The sequence below is a fragment of the Cervus canadensis genome, chromosome 5, assembly GCF_019320065.1.
Source record: "Cervus canadensis isolate Bull #8, Minnesota chromosome 5, ASM1932006v1, whole genome shotgun sequence".
NCBI classification, from domain to species: domain Eukaryota; kingdom Metazoa; phylum Chordata; class Mammalia; order Artiodactyla; family Cervidae; genus Cervus; species Cervus canadensis.
In genome coordinates, this window is record NC_057390.1 from 7,108,678 (window position 1) to 7,124,772 (window position 16,095).

Consider the following 16,095-nt stretch of genomic DNA (forward strand, 5'->3'; position numbering starts at 1 on the left):
AATTTACTGATTGAATGTTTCCCATTTAATATCTAATGCATGCTCAGTCGTGTCTGACTCTTTGTGACGCTATGGGCTGTAGCCGCCAGGCTCCTCTGTCCATGGGATTCTCCAGGGAAGGATACTGGAGTGGGTTGCCATGACCACCTCCAAGGGATCTTCCCAACCCTGGGATCGAACCAGCGTTTCATGCATCTCTTGCATTGCAGGCGGATTCTTTACCACCGAGCCACCAAGCCACCGAGGAAGCCCTTAATATCTAATACTTATATAGAATTTTAGAATTATTGAAACTGCCTATTGTGCTCATAAAAGCTAAGTTATTTTTAAATGTATATAAATATTTTCTATTAGCATAAAGTGACATATGATATGCCATGTTCTGTGTTTCAATATTACAAAATTTTTAAGACTAAAAACCACATTGGAAATTTAAATAAATTAAACACACAGGATTTGAGAATTAAACATTTGAAGAATGAATGTAATTATTCCTTACAATGAAACTTTTTCTGATATAAAAGCGTGTTTGATATAAAATCAAAATCAACCAGCAGAGAAAAGCATAAAAAAAGTTGAAAGCATTTGAAACTCCACCCCCTGGAGATATCCACTGTAGAGTACTTTGGTAAGCATCCTGCTATAATTCTCTACATCACTCTGATCCTTATCCTACCAGAACCTGCTTTTTAAAAAAATCACACAGAGCACTACGTGATACATTGTCACAGTATAGTCATTGTTTGGGAACTTTTATAAATTGTCCAGTTCACTCAGCGCTATGTTGTGGAAACATTTTGATGTCAATAGATAGGAACCTAGTAATCATTTAATGATTTAATGATAGTCAATTATATGAGAGCCCCATGGGCTTCCCAGATGGCACTGTGCTAAGGAATCTACCTGCCAGTGCAAGTGGGATCCCTGGATTAGGAAGATCCCTTGGAGGAGGAAATGGCAACCCACTCCAGTATTCTTGCCTGGGAAATCCCATGGACAGAGGAGCCTGGTGGGCTAGGCTCACAGGCTCACAAATACTCAGATAGGACTAAGCAACTGAGCATGCCTGAAGAGAGTTTTGGACTCTTAATTCTGGTTCATTGATCTAGTCATCTATTCCCAGGTCACACTCTTGTAAGTAGTAGTATTTTATGATAAAAAGAGCTATCACACAAAAGCAAACAAGCAAAACAAAACAACACCAGCTATAGGGTGTATAATAGTTTACTTTTTAAAACTCTTCCAGGTACAAACAGCTGGTGCTGTTAGGTTGCTTGAGTGATAGACAGCCTGACAGTCTCCAGTCATTTCTTGAGATGAATGTCAATATCACAAGCTATGGTAGCAGTTTCAACTACTAACGTACAAATCTTAAATAGTCTTATAAATAAAATAACAGCAGAATATTGAAGGCTTACTAACCCACTCCAGTATTCTTGCCTGGAGAATTTCAGGGACGGGGGAGCCTGGTGGGCTGCCGTCTATGGGGTCACACAGAGTCGGACACGACTGAAGTGACTTAGCAGCAGCAGCAGCATACCTTACAAAATAGAACTTATCCCAGAGGTGGGGTTTGTTTAACATTTGGAAATGCGTTTGCATTATTCACCAGGTAAAGAGGTCTAACGGCCCTTTCAATAGATGCCCCAAAAGACATCTCACATATGCTTTCAATAAAAATGACAAAGTCCTAGGAAAATATATATAGGACTTATATGAAGAAGCATAAAACTCTACTTTTCCATGCTTCATTACTTCTTTGTAAAAAGGAGAATGTTGGTACCCCCCCACAGAGAAAAGTGTTGCCCTGAGCGAAGCCATTTAGCACAGATAAAACTCTTAGAACAATGCATGCAACCAAGTAAGTGTGCAAGAAATATCCATGCTTCTGCTCAGTCGTGTCCGACTCTTTGAGACCCAATGAACTGTAACCTGCCAGGCTTCTCTGTCTGTGGTATTCTCCAGGCAAGAATACTGGAGTGGGTTGCCATGCCCTCCTTCAGGGGATCTTCCCAACCCAGGGATTGAACCAGGTCTCCTGCACTGACAGGCACGTTCTTTACTGTCTGAGCCACCAGAGAAGTGCCTCTAAATTTTGTTAGGTGAGCAAAAAGAGTGGGTAACCCAGAAATCCGAGAAGGAAAAGTAGTGAAGTGGGCCTTAATTTTATCAGTTTTTCATAATTTTTAGAGAATTGTAATCGAATGTCAGATAATTGATATTTGAGATAATGCTCCACCTGTATCTGGGCACAATTGTTTGCACCCACCTTCTGCCCAAATCTGAAGTCGTTATTCCACAGGACAAGGTCAGCAAATGCCCATCAGGGCTCTAGGGTAGGGCGTGGAGGGAGGTAGGGCATTCAGCAGATAGTCCCCACAGCTCACTGGGCTGTGATGTGGGGATCACTGTCTCTCCTTGCTCAGCCCTTGTCCTCCTGGGTTAGGACACCCCTTCCCTAGACGTGTGGGAACTTCCTGCTGGATTGAGGCCTACATATAACTTCCAAGGCTCTTTTGCCTTTGGGGCTCACTTGGTGGTAAAAATAGAGAGGTCCTACCTGGACACCCCTGCTAAAGCCCAGGAAGACTGGGACAGAGGGAGCAAGCTCTGTGGATGGACCGTGGCAACGGGTGCCCAGCCATGTGACTTTACCCAATGCCACAGGTGAGCGGAGGAGCTGAAACACCAGCAGGACTATGCCACCCTCTTAGCTCCTGCATCTCGGATCTTAAGTCCTGTTCTTTCTTCCTTTCATCATACTTTCCAGATCACGACGGCAGTGACTCAGAACTCCCTCCCATCACGTTCAACACACACTCTCCAGCGGAGTCGATACAGGAAAGACGATGGACAGCTGAAGTCATCCCGATGAAGAGCTTACATGGAGCAGGGACGCCACCGCGCTTTGGTTATCAAAGAAGCGCGAGCCGAGAAGAGCGCCTGGGCAGGGGCAGAAGGGCGATTTTGAGGCCCAAACCGCTCTTTCACGCTGTGGATGAGGAGTTCGAATCCAAGGAGGAGGGTGAGGAAGAGGCCCCAGCATTTGGGTCCTTACTGTCATCGGAGCTCAGACCCGGCGGGGACTGCAACTTGTCCCACAGCCCTTTGCTCCAGAGGAAGTAGTATCGTGGTATCACGTCCATGGGATTGTTTCTGGGTTTTTCCAGAGTCCACCGCCTTCTGATTATGCTGAAAGCAGGATGTTCAGAGGTCTGGAGAGAGTTATTGAGTTTGGGTCTTTGGAAGCTATTAGACACCAAGACTCTGTATTCTATAAGACATGATTCTGTAAGACTCTCTTAGACATGATTCTGTAAGACTCTATCAGGGAGACTTTTCAGAGGACCAGGAACACACTTGCTGGTTCGGCCGTGTTCTCAGCTGTGCTTCATAGCTGCAGTCTCTGTGAAGGACAGACATCCATCGCCCCAGGAACTATTCACTGAGTGTGCCCTTCATGTCATTTACTGAGATAAAGACTGGTCAGTAATCCCCCTTGACTCTACTCATGTCTGTGTGTGCCTACTTTCTCAGTCATGTCTGACTCTTTGCGACCCTTTGGGCTATAGCCTGCCAGGCTCCTCTGTCCATGGAATTCTCCAGGCAAGAATACTGGAGTGGGTTGTCATTTCCTTCTCCAGGGAATCTTCCTGACCCAGGGATTGAACTCACGTCTCCTGCACTGGCAGAGGGGTCCTTAACCACTGAGCCACCAGGGAAGGCCCTTGTACAGCGTTGATGGCCTATAAGACATCTCAGAGCTGGAGGGACTTTAGAGGAGGTGGTATCAGACATTCTTATCTTCCAGGGGACAAAAGTGAGGCCTTGAGAAGCTGGCTGGTGCCTCTTCAGGGTCTGCTTCCCTCGGAGGACTTGGGTTCTCTCTAGGACAAACATGGACACCAGGGGCGGACAAGGGCTATCTTACTGTCCTGGATTTCCGTTTTGTAAATGGTGTCGGCTCAGGGTTCTGCAGCCATGGTGGAGGTGACATCAGAGCAGCCTTCTGTCTCTCTTCTTCCCAACCTGAGCTGTAAGACTGCTTCTAATATGTTTGCGCTGTGTAGCTCAGTCAGGTCCGATTCTTCTGTAACCCCGGGAACTGTAGCCTGCCAGGCTCCTCTGTCCATGGAATTTTCTAGGCAAGAATACTGGAGTGGGTTTCCATTTTCTCCTCCAGGGGATCTTCCTGACCCAGGGATCAAATTCATGTCTCTTGTGTCTCCTGCATTGACAGGCGAATTCTTTACCACTGCGCCGCCTGGGAAGCCTAGTATGCTTGACCACTTTCTAAATTAGGAAAAGTCATTTTTTAATATAAATAAAATCAGCAGATATGTTGTTGTTGTCTAAAGATTTTGCAGGTATGTTTTATCCACAAATAATGCAGGTGGTTTCTTGGAGTTTTTAATTGTTTTTTCCAAACTCAACTCTGTCAAGTATCTTATTTCTAACTCCTCCTGAGAAAACCCAGCCACACAGACAGAAAGCTCTTTCTTAGAACATCAGTCGGTGTTAATTGTTAATTGGGCCATAAGCCACTGGGAATAAAAGAGACAACCGCCTCAGTGCGGGCCACTCCTCTAATTAGCAAGTGATATGTTGTTTCATCTGCCCACAGGATTTGATTTAATAAATTCTTTTTCTTTCTGAGACTCTAACCAGCTTTCAAGCCAAGGATGCTGAGGAAGTATGACAGGTAAGAAGTCACAATTCCTACCCAACTCCCAGACATTTTACTCAGCAGAGAGACTGGAAATGTTGTAAAATGAATGAAGGGGGTCACTACTCTGTTTTCAGGCAGAGCAATGCAGATCTGGGATCAATATGCATGGGTGTGCTAGTTGTGTCCGACTATGTGACTCTGTGTGACCCCATGGACTGTAGCCAGCTAGGCTCCTCGGTCCATGGAATTTCTCAGGCAAGAATACTGGAGTGGGCTGCCATTTCCTCCTCCAAGGGATCTTCCCAAACCAGGGATGGAACTTGAGTCTCTTCTGTCTCCTGCATTGGCAGCCGGGTTCTTTGTCTCTATTGCCGCCTGGGAAGCTCGCAGCGGCTGTAGCCAAATCATTGATTGGGAGTGTGCCTCTCACATTGACTACAGTGAAGTGAAAACGCGAATTATCCCTTCAGCAATTATTTGTGTTTCTGTATTTTTATTTCTATTTACATATTATCTTTGAACTCAAGGAAGTATGAGAAACAGAGCCAGTTAGAAACTTATAAAATTAAGGGTCACCTAGCACCATGGCTCTGGACCAGTTTAAAAGGAAGGAAGGTCCCACGGGGTTTCATTTATTTTGTTTCCTCCCAGGAGTTTTTTTGGGTGACTAAGCGCAAGTGAAACTCGGATTCTGGGTTTCGCTGGTGTTCTGTTTCGCAGGTGAAGGCTGCCCTTGTTTTGCGTTTGTACTTGTCCCGGATCCGGTTCAGGAGGCAGCCCTGTTATTTAACTATACTGTATTTAAAAGGGACTGTGTGGAGGGGGGACAAGGGAGTCCCCAAAGTTCAAATGCAGAGTTTAAAAAAAAACAGCGAATCAGAAAGAGGAAAGGAGGGGAAAGTTATGCCCTCCAAGAAGGGGGTATTCTTCGAGGCCAAAAGGACAGGTCCTCATCCAGGGACCCGCCCACGGGAAAGTCACACAGAGCAGGCAGCACAAGCCAGCATGGGTTTAGCAAACAATGCTTGCTGCCTTCCACCCACACCCCTGGAGCTGAATTTCAAGTTCTGAATTTAGATAATACTGCTGGAATTCTTGCAGTTTTGCTACACATTTGGGACTTCAGGCAGCTCTCTGTTAACAATATCTGCAAAGAATATTCATTATATTTCAGTCATGACAAGAATGAAAATGAGTATTTGCAAAGTAGGGCTTCCCAGTGGCTCAGTGGCCAGGCACACTCCTGCCTGTGCAAGGGATGCAGGTTCCTTCCGGGTGTGGGGAAGGCCCCTCGGAGGAAGGCGTGGCAGCCCACTCCAGTGTTCTCGCCTGAGGATCCCGCGGACAGAAGAACCTGGCGGGTTATAGTCCACAGGGTCACAAAGAGTCAGACACCACTGAACAACAACAATATATTTTGTAGTATTTTTATTTTATATATGTTATGTTTTGATGTTTGCTTTAGTCTCTAAGTCGTGTCTGACTTTTTTCAACCCCACAGACTGTGGCCTTCCAGGCTCTTCTGTCCATGGGATTTTCCAGGTAAGAATACTGGAGTAGGTTGCCATTCCCTTCTCTAGGGGATCTTCCCAATCCAGGGATTGAATTGAGACCCAATCCTGGGTCTCCTGCATTGGCAGGTGGGTTCTTTACCACTGAGTCACCAGAGCGTCTCCTATTTATGTTAGAGTATTTATATTTTATATATTTCATATATATTCTTAGAGATTATATATAATATATATAAATATATATATAAATTATAAAAATATAAATATATTATATATAATATATGAATATAAAATATTTCATATATTAATAGAGATTATATAATATATTTATATATAATATAAATATATATAAACATAAAATATAAAAAATATAATATATATATATATTTCCAAACTGGAGATCCAGGAAAGCCAACAGTACAGTCCCACTGAGTCCAAAGGCATGATAACCAGGAATGCTGATGGTGAAGGTCTCAATCTAATGGCAAAAGAAAATCAATATCTCAGCTCAAACCGTCAAAGAGACAGAATTCATCTCTTCTCAGTTCAATTCAAGCCCTCATGGGTTGGATGATGTCCATCCACAGTGGGAAGGATTGTCTGTTTTACTCATTCCATGAACACCTTCACAAGGGTGAATGAAGAAATCAATGAATGAATACTGGTGGCTTAAAAATATGTACAACGTGAGAGTTGCAACTTAAGTTTTATTTGGGGCAAAATAAGCATTGCAGCCTGGAGATGGCACCTCAGATAGCTCTGAGAAACTACTCCAAAGAGGTGGATGGGGGTGGGGGGAGGTCAGTATGTATGTGATTTTGGTGAAGGAGGAGTATATGCTTAATTAAGCACATATTTTCTTGTAGAAAGTTTCTACTAGTCTCATGAAACTTTGCTAGTCATGAGAAACAGTCATTACCATGAAGGATTTTAGTGTTTTTCTGGATTTCAGGAGATACAGGAATAGCGCTCATAAAATCAGCTCCTGAGAATATCTGACTATCTGAAGACCTGCCCTGCCAGTTTCTGCCCCCAAGCACAGAGTGCCTCATTTCTGCTATCCATCCTGAATTCCTTCAGGGAATGTTGAGGGTCAGCAGCTGCAGTAGCACATGGCTTTATCCTTGTAGAGGTAGATGGCAAGTGCCCACGGATGGCAAGTGCCGATTTGTAGTTAACAAAACCATCTAGGTAGGCTTCTTGATTTATGGCCTGCTGTGATGCACACTAATGTGTGCAAGGTTTACTATTGTTTTTTTCTAGAATCTAAAATTAGTGTTTGAAATATGTGTATTCAGTCGTTAAATCATTTCTGACACTTTGTAACCCCATGGACTGTAGCATACCAGGTTCCTCTTTACTTGGGATTTCCCAGGCAAGAATACTCGAGTGAGTTGCCATTTACTCCTCCAGGGGATCTTCCTGACCCAGGGATTCAACCCGCATTTCCTGCACTGGCTAGAGCTACCTGGGCTTGAAATATAGCAATTACTGAGCAATATTTGAGCAACTCAATAATTGAGCAAGTTACTCAATTAATGGTAATTATTCTTTTGAAGTAGGGCAAATACTACTTTTACTTTTAGATAAATAATTTGTCTGAGACTACCCAGTTAGTGAAAATATGTGATATTGGTGATAAAAATATATTCTGTAATCAGACTATTTTTAATTGAAAATATCGTTTCATCTTCTCCAGCTAGGTGACCCCCAGAAAGTCACTCTAATTTTCTGTGCCTCAATGTCTTTATCTATGAAAAAGGGGTGATAATTGTTACTATCTACTTTGTGAGATTGCAGTGAGTTTTAAAAATTCTTCTTGAAGATCCTGAAAACGGGGGTTTCCTTGGTGGTCCAGAGGTTTAAAACTTCACCTTCCATTGCAGGGGGTGCGGGTTCAACCCCTGGTCAGGGAGTAAGATCACACAAGCCTTATGGTCAAAAAAACAAAACATAAAGCAGAAACAATACTGTAACAAATTCAATAAAGACTTGAAAAATAGAGAAAAAGGCCCTAAAACAAAGTCTTCCACATGGTAGGCCTTCACTTGTTGTTTATTTAGTTTTTGCAAATGACCAGTTCCCCTGATCCTACATGGAAATGTGGTTCCTGCAGTTTCGAGGTCAATCTGGGAGTCAGAATTCTTGCTTCTCTGCTTGGGTTTCTTCTCTAGACATTCACTAGCTCCACACAAGGGTCTATTAATGATCTGCCACTGAATCGTTCACTAGCTGCTTGGGGGCAATCACCAGGTCTTATTCATTTTTATTTCTTGAAAGCCTAATAGGGTACCTCACACTTAGCAAAATGATTTTCATCTTTACCTTAAACAGACTCAGATAAAGGAAGCACACATACCAAGTTCTTGCTCCATCAGGGTTGTTTAGGAATTCTGTAGGTTTTCTGAGAGAGTGTTTGGTTTGGTATAAGATAAGGAAATGAACACGAGTTTCTCTGAAACTTAGATAGTTCGTACAAAGGAGAATATGGAAACCAAGAAGCAATAACGGTAAACATGACTCAGAGAGGTAACCAGTCATACTCCGAGAATATAGCAGTACATCTCTGCATAGACTGGTAACAAGGAAAACAGGTTGAGTACAGGGTGGGGAAGTGTTTGTCAAAGGAGGCTATAAAAAATGAGAATGGTGTTTCTGATATGAATGTTTAGAGCACTTGTGCCTTGGTATTATGCAAGTAATCCAATTACACACAACCCACTGAATAAGTGGAAAGTACATTTGGGAAATTTTAGGAAGGCATCCTCAGACACACATACCTCATGGCTACTAGGGTTTATTTTAAAGTAGTCCAAGTGGGAAATGTGGCAAGAATTGCGAAGATCAAATGTGGAGGGAAATGCCGAGAAAAGGCAACAAAAATGTTTGTTTTTGAGGTGTAGATATAGGCCAGAGGTTAAGAGGCTCTGGAGCCTGACTGCCTAATTTTTTTAATATAAGATCCTATATTGGTGACTCAGATGGTAAAGAATCTGCCTGCAATGCAGGAGACCCAGGTTCTATCCTTGGTGGGGAAGATCTCCTGGAGAAAGGAATGGTGACCCACTCCAGTACTGGAGAATCCCATGGACAGAGGAGCCTGGTGGGTCCACGGGTCACAAAAAGTTGGGCATGACTGAGCGACTAAAACACACGTATATCAATTGGTTTTATGATGTTGGACAAGTAAATTTTGGTCTTCTCATCTCAAAACTGATGATAGTGGTCATGTGATTGGGAAATTAATAGGTTTCTTGGGAGGCATTTAAGATTTCAGAAAAACATCTATTTCTGCTTTATTGACTATGCCAAAGCCTTTGACTGTGTGGATCACAACAAACTGTGGAAAATTCTGAAAGAGATGGGAATACCAGACCACCTGACCTGCCTCTTGAGAAACCTCTATGCAGGTCAGGAAGCAAGAGGAAGCAACAGTTAGGACTGGACTTGGAACAACACACTGGTTCCAAATAGGAAAAGGAGTACGTCAAGGCTGTATATTGTCACCCTGCTTACTTAACTTCTATGCAGAGTACATCATGAGAAACGCTGGGCTGGAGGAAGCACAAGCTGGAATCAAGATTGCTGAGAGAAATATCAATAACCTCAGATATGCAGATGACACCACCCTTATGGCAGAAAGTGAAGAAGAACTAAAGAGCCTCTTGATGAAAGTGAAAGAGGAGAGTGAAAAAGTTGGGTTAAAGCTCAAGATTCAGAAAACTAAGATCAAGGCATCCGGTCCCATTACTTCATGGCAAGTATATGGGGAAACAGGGGAAACAGTGGCTGACTTTACTTTTCTGGGCTCCAAGATTGCTGCAGATGGTGATTGCAGCCATGAAATTAAAAGACAATTACTCCTTGGAAGGAAAGTTATGACCAGCCTAGACAGCATATTAAAAAGCAGAGACATTACTTTGCCAACAAAGGTCCGTCTAGTCAAGGCTATGGTTTTTCCAGTGGTCATGTATGGATGTGAGAGCTTTATAGAAAGCTGAGCACCAAAGAATTGATGCCTTTGAACTGTGGTGTTGGAGAAGACTCTTGAGAGTCTCCTGGACTGCAAGGAGATCCAACCAGTCCATCCTAAAGGAGATCGGTCCTGGGTGTTCATTGGAGGGACTGATGTTGAAGCTGAAACTCCAAAACTTTGGCCACCTGATGCGAAGAGCTGACTCATTTGAAAAGACCGTGATGCTGGGAAAAATTGAGGGATTGAACTTGTGTCTCTTGCATCTCCCGCATTAGCAGGCAGATTCTTTACCTTGCACACTTGGGAAGCCCCCTTGAATGTGAATCCACCTTAAATGTTTAGAGAAACTTATAAGGTGTGACTTTAATAAATTTTTTGTCAACTTCTTTGTGTGTGTATTTTTTTTAATTATCAAAGATTATAACTGTACAATCTTGAAAAGTATAGAACAAAATACAATTGTTGAAGGACAGTTGCTCTACAATATTGTGTTGGCCTCCGCCATACATCAACTCGAATCACTCACAGGTTAATTTGTTGCCAACTTTTTAAAAGCAAAGTAAACCTCCAAATAGTTTTTCCACTGCCCTGTATAAATAGTATAAAACTGCCCTGCAGGGCGCCAAAACGCACATATTTAATGTGAACTAATCTCTCGCTAACCTTTCTGCCTGTTTGACTTTGCATTTGGCTATTCTTCAAATTCTCTTAGAAAATGCCTTCAGACTTGGGTGTGGCAGTGTGGAGCTGAGGACAGAATCTCAAGGTGACACCCCAAGACCGTGAAGAGTTACTTGATGAGGGGTGGTGTGTGTGACCACCTCCAGGTTCTCAGCTAGGAGAGGACCAGGGGAGGCTTTGGTCCAGTGGAAATTTCTCAAGAGACTCCAGATGACCTCTGCCTACAATTTGGAGAACCCGGACCTATAAGCCTAAACACATGCCGTACTCTTCCACCAGAGGGATCCAGTTCTCCACGTTTGGTCTTGATGATAAGGGACCAAGGCTTAAGAGCATGTTTCTGAGATTACCTTTGTTATTCTGTGCCTGTTGGAGCTTTGTCTTTCCCTAAGCGTGAGTTCCCTGGCAGAATGGCCCACTCCCTTCTCCACGTGGATGATTTAGCTGGCAAAAGAACTGAGGCTGAAATCTGAGATTGGCTTTATGGGTGAGGTTCCTGTTTGTTCAAAGCCACCTCCTATCTTTCCCCTCTGAAGCCACCAAAGAAAACTCAGAAGATCCTGGAGTGACCCTTAATTAGCTCAGCTCCGGGAGGAGGCCCAGAGGCGCTGAAATAGAATGCCTTTCTTTTTCTCTATGGCAAATATGGTCTGGGTGAAAGGCTTTTATGGATTTATCTCTTCTCCCTGGTTTGATCTATTATCTGGATAAAGTGAAACAGGCTTTCTTTCCTCTGTTCTTTTCAGACCAGGGACCAGAATTAAGAGTTAAGGCTTCCTTAGCTCCAGCAGTTTTGCTTCAGGTAGCCCAAGGCATTGCCTCCAAATTCCTAGTCCTTTCCTTTTAGGGGAAGGAAATGGAGACCAGCCGGCTGGCCCCAGGAAAAGGAAAGGGGCAACTCTGTGAAGCATCAGTCTCTTGGTGCTGTGCAGACTTCCCCCGTCCTCTGGGCTTCCTCTTGCCCCTTTTACTAAATATTCCCTTTTTAAGAAAGTTATGAATGAGCACCTGACATTTTGGCATGTTAGATCTCTCAGAGTCCTAGCATTTAAGCCTCGCTTGAGAAAAATGAGTTTCAGGCATCAAAGTGGTTAAAAAGAGTTTTTGAGGGAAAGAGAGACTTCCTTCTCACTGTGAAATGAAATATCTCCTGCCATATCAACAAATGAGAAATGTCATAGCCATCAGCGATTTCTGACTTCCAAATGTGAATGAGTGCTCACAAAACTGTGATGGGGGTGGAAGGAGGAGGGGTTGATGCAAAAAACAGTCATCTACCATTTCTTAAGGCAAATAAGGAAACAGGATTTGACCCCAGATAGTTCAGTTCAGTTCAGTCACTCAGTCGTGTCCAACTCTTTGCAATCCCATGGACTGCAGCACACCAGGCTTCCCTGTCCATCACCAACTCCCAGAGCTTACACAAACTCATGTCCATTGAATCGGTGATGCCATCCAACCATCTCATCCTCTGTTGTCCCCTTCTCCTCCTGCCCTCAATCTTTCCCAGCATCAGAGTCTTTTCCAATGAGCCAGTTCTTCGAATCAGGTGGCCGAAGTATTGGAGTTTCAGCTTCATCATCAGTCCTTCCAATGAACACTCAGGACTGATCTCCTTTAGGATGGACTGGTTTGATCTCCTTGCAGTCCAAGGGACTCTCAAGAGTCTTCTCCAACACCACAGTTCAAAAGCATCAGTTCTTCGGTGCTCAGCTTTCTTTATAGTCCAACTCTCACATCCATACATGACCACTGGAAAAACCATAGCTTTGACTAGACGGACCTTTGTTGGCAAAGTAATGTCTCTGCTTTTTAATATGCTGTCTAGGTTGGTCATAACTTTCCTTCCAAAGAGTAAGCATCTTTTAATTTCATGGCTGCAGTCACCATCTGCAGTGATTTTGGAGCCCAAAAAAATAAAATCTCTCACTGTTTCCATTGTTTCCCCATCTATTTGGGATGAAGTGACGGGACCAGATGCCATGATCTTAGTTTTCTGAATGTTGAGCTTTAACCCAACTTTTTCACTCTCCTCTTTCACTTTCATCAAGAGGCTCTTTAGTTCTTCTTCACTTTCTGCCATAAGGGTGGTGTCATCTGCATATCTGAGGTTATTGATATTTCTCTCAGCAATCTTGATTCCAGCTTGTGCTTCCTCCAGCCCAACGTTTCTCATAATGTACTCTGCATAGAAGTTAAGTAAGCAGGGTGACAATATACAGCCTTGACGTACTCCTTTCCCGATTTGGAACCAGTCTGTTGCTCCATGTCCAGTTCTGACTGTTGCTTCCTGACCTGCATACAGGTTTCTCAGGAGGCAGGTCAGGTGGTCTGGTATTCCCATCTCCTGAAGAGTTTTCCACAGTTTGTTGTGATCCACACAGTCAAAGGCTTTGGCGTAGTCAGTAAAGCAAAAGTAAATGTTTCTCTGGTATTCTCTAGCTTTTTCGATGATCCAAGGGACCCCAGATAGCTGAGGTACATGTGAAAGGAATGAATTCAATGAGCCCAGAGGTTTGCATCTTCCCGTACATAGAACGCTAGATTCCTTAATTTGATATTTGATCTTTGATGTTCAGACTGCCTGCTCCCTTTGTTGCAAACTTGTGTATAGCCTGACTCCCCCTCCCACCTACTTGGAGCAATTTTCTCAAAGCTACTGAGATGCTGTTTCCTGGGTTTGGAGTCTTAAATGTTCCCACTAAATAAAATAACTCTACTTTTCAGGTTATGACTCTATTTTTTTTCAGTTGACTTCACTCTAACAACAGCTTCTTCATAGTCCTGGAATGTACTTCCCACATGGCCACCCACTTGATCTCAAGTTAGCTTTTGGGATTTGCCAGGTAAATTCATCTTTGGGTTTGGGAAGTTTTTTATCTTTATTTTAATCCAAGCTTTAAAATGTGTTTGCACCGAATAATACAGAAAACTCTGTAATCATTCTTTTAATTAACTCTTATGATTCTATTTTTATATTTAACTCTTGAATTCATATGGAATTTACTTCTGTATGAAGAATAGGTAATAAATAAATTTTTTCCTTCAAATAACTAAAATTCAATAAGCTAATAACAAAGGTTCGTCTAGTCAAAGCTATGGTTTTTCTAGTAGTCATGTAAGGATGTGAGAGTTGGACTATAAAAAAACCTGAGTGCAGAAGAATTGATGCTTTTGACCTGTGGTGTTGGAGGAGACTCTTGAGAGCCCCTTGGACTGCAAGGAGATCCAACCAGTCCATCCTAAAGGAGATCAGTCCTGAGTGTTCATTGGAAGGACTGATGCTGAGGCTGAAACTCCAATACTTTGGCCACCTGATATGAAGAGCTGACTCACTGGAAAAGACCCTGATGCTGGGAAAGACTGAAGGCAGAAGGGGAAGAGGACGAGAGAGGATGAGGTGGTTGGATGGAATCACTGACTCGATGGACAGGAGTTTGAGCAGGCTCTGGGAGCTGGTGATGGACAGGGAAGCCTGGTGTGCTGCAGTCCATGGGGTTGCAAAAAGTTGAACAGGACTGAGCAACTGAACTGAACTGAGTAACAGCTTCTTGAAGAGAAGTGGGACATTCTCAGATCTGTGTACAAACCCAAATAGTGATCTGAATCAGACCTTGCACAAAACTTACATGAAGTCACCCCTTTCAGCCCAATTTAGTGCAAGAAGAACCAGAGAGCACTTAGGAGTGTCTCTTTAAGCTCAGTTGAAGAGAATATGAAAAGAAAAGAAAATGAAATTGTCTTTGCCACACAAGTTTAAACCACCTTCTTTTGGGAGGTCTTTCAACAGAGGACAAGTTGAAAGTTTAAAATGTTATTTTCTGAATGTTTGGAAATATGAAATATTTTCTTAAGAACAAGTGTAATTACATGCAAAAGTAATGCTTGCTTATATCAACATTTTATCTTCAAATTTTATTTCTGTATTTGGCTGTGCTGGGTCTTAGTTCTGGCATGTGGAATCTTTTATTTGTGCCATGCAAACCCCTAGTTGTGATATGTGGCATCTAGTTCCCAGACCAGGGAGTGAACCTAGGCTCCTGCCTTGGGAGCACAGAGTCTTAACCACTGAACTGCCGGGCAAGTCCCACCTATGAACATTTTGTCTTAATGATTCTCGAACTTTATTGTGCATAAGACTCACCTGTGAAATTTGTTCAAAGCATGAGTATTGGCACATTCTCCCTCTCATGTCCCCTGAAATGATCCACAAGATCTATGTTGGGACCAAGGCATCTGCATTTTGACAGATGTACACAGTGTCCATTCTTCGGTGAACCAGAAGGTGTCATTTATCTGCAGGACCATGGAGCCCACCCTCTTTCTTGGTCTTGGCTATGTTGGGGGCTCCCCTGGTCCTTCCTTCTCTACCCTTGCCTGTTCTGCTCTTCTTCCTGCGTGGGGGGTGGTGGGCAGGATGCAAGCTCCATGCATCAAATCCCTGGACTTTGTAAGATTAAAATGGTAGAGAAGGTTCCATATGAAGAAGAATAAATCAGTCAGTGTCTATTTATCTGGAAAGTCAACAACTGCCCAGTAACACCCCAGATTCAGAAGGGCAGAACTGGTTGTACCATGGAGACGGAGAGGGTACTAACCTCTTAGAATCATTGAAGAAACATGTGAGAAAGAACAACGTCACGTGGCCTTGAATCCTAAAAGAAACGTTTGATCACAGCCTGAAAAAGTTTGGGGAAGGTAAAAGATGACCCAACCAATGATGTATTGAACATAAACAACTTATTATCAGCAAATAAATTATGTTAAAGATTTTAAGAACATTCTGGAGACGTTTATGCATGTTGGATACGTGTTCTTACATGTGATTCTATGTGTGTGTGCTCAGGCACTCAGTCATATCCGACTCTTCTTGACCCCATGGACTGTAGCCCGCCAGGCTCCTCTGTTCATGAAGTTTTCCAGGCAAGAATACTGGAGTGGGTTGTCATTTCCTACTCCAGAAGATCTTCCCTACCTCAGGATCAAACCTTAGTCTCTAGTGTCGGCAGGCAGATTCTTTATCACTGTGCCACCTTATTCTCTCATAGTGTTTAAATATATTGTTACAAACACCATATATTATAGAAATATTACTTGCTTGTTATTACTTAGGGTATGAATTCTTCAAAGCTCTTAAAAGTATTTTCAAGTTATTTTTCAAATTCTTTCTGCTACTTTATATGGTCTCCAGCAATGGCCAGGTACACCAATTCCATTTACATCTTCAACAGAACCACAGACTGTAATTTTTTAAATTA

The 16,095-nt window shown here is 42.9% G+C and overlaps 1 protein-coding gene across 1 annotated transcript in view; it reads left to right on the forward strand.

Moving 5' to 3' along the window:
- SLC9A4 (solute carrier family 9 member A4) overlaps window positions 1–3,495 on the forward strand; it is a 54,113-nt gene extending 50,618 nt beyond the window's left edge. The window contains exon 12 of the mRNA XM_043468046.1: window positions 2,771–3,495. Coding sequence (XP_043323981.1) covers window positions 2,771–3,126 — 356 coding nt within the window. The 3' untranslated portion in view covers window positions 3,127–3,495. The remainder of the gene's footprint in view (window positions 1–2,770) is intronic.
- The last annotated feature ends 12,600 nt before the right edge of the window (window positions 3,496–16,095 follow it).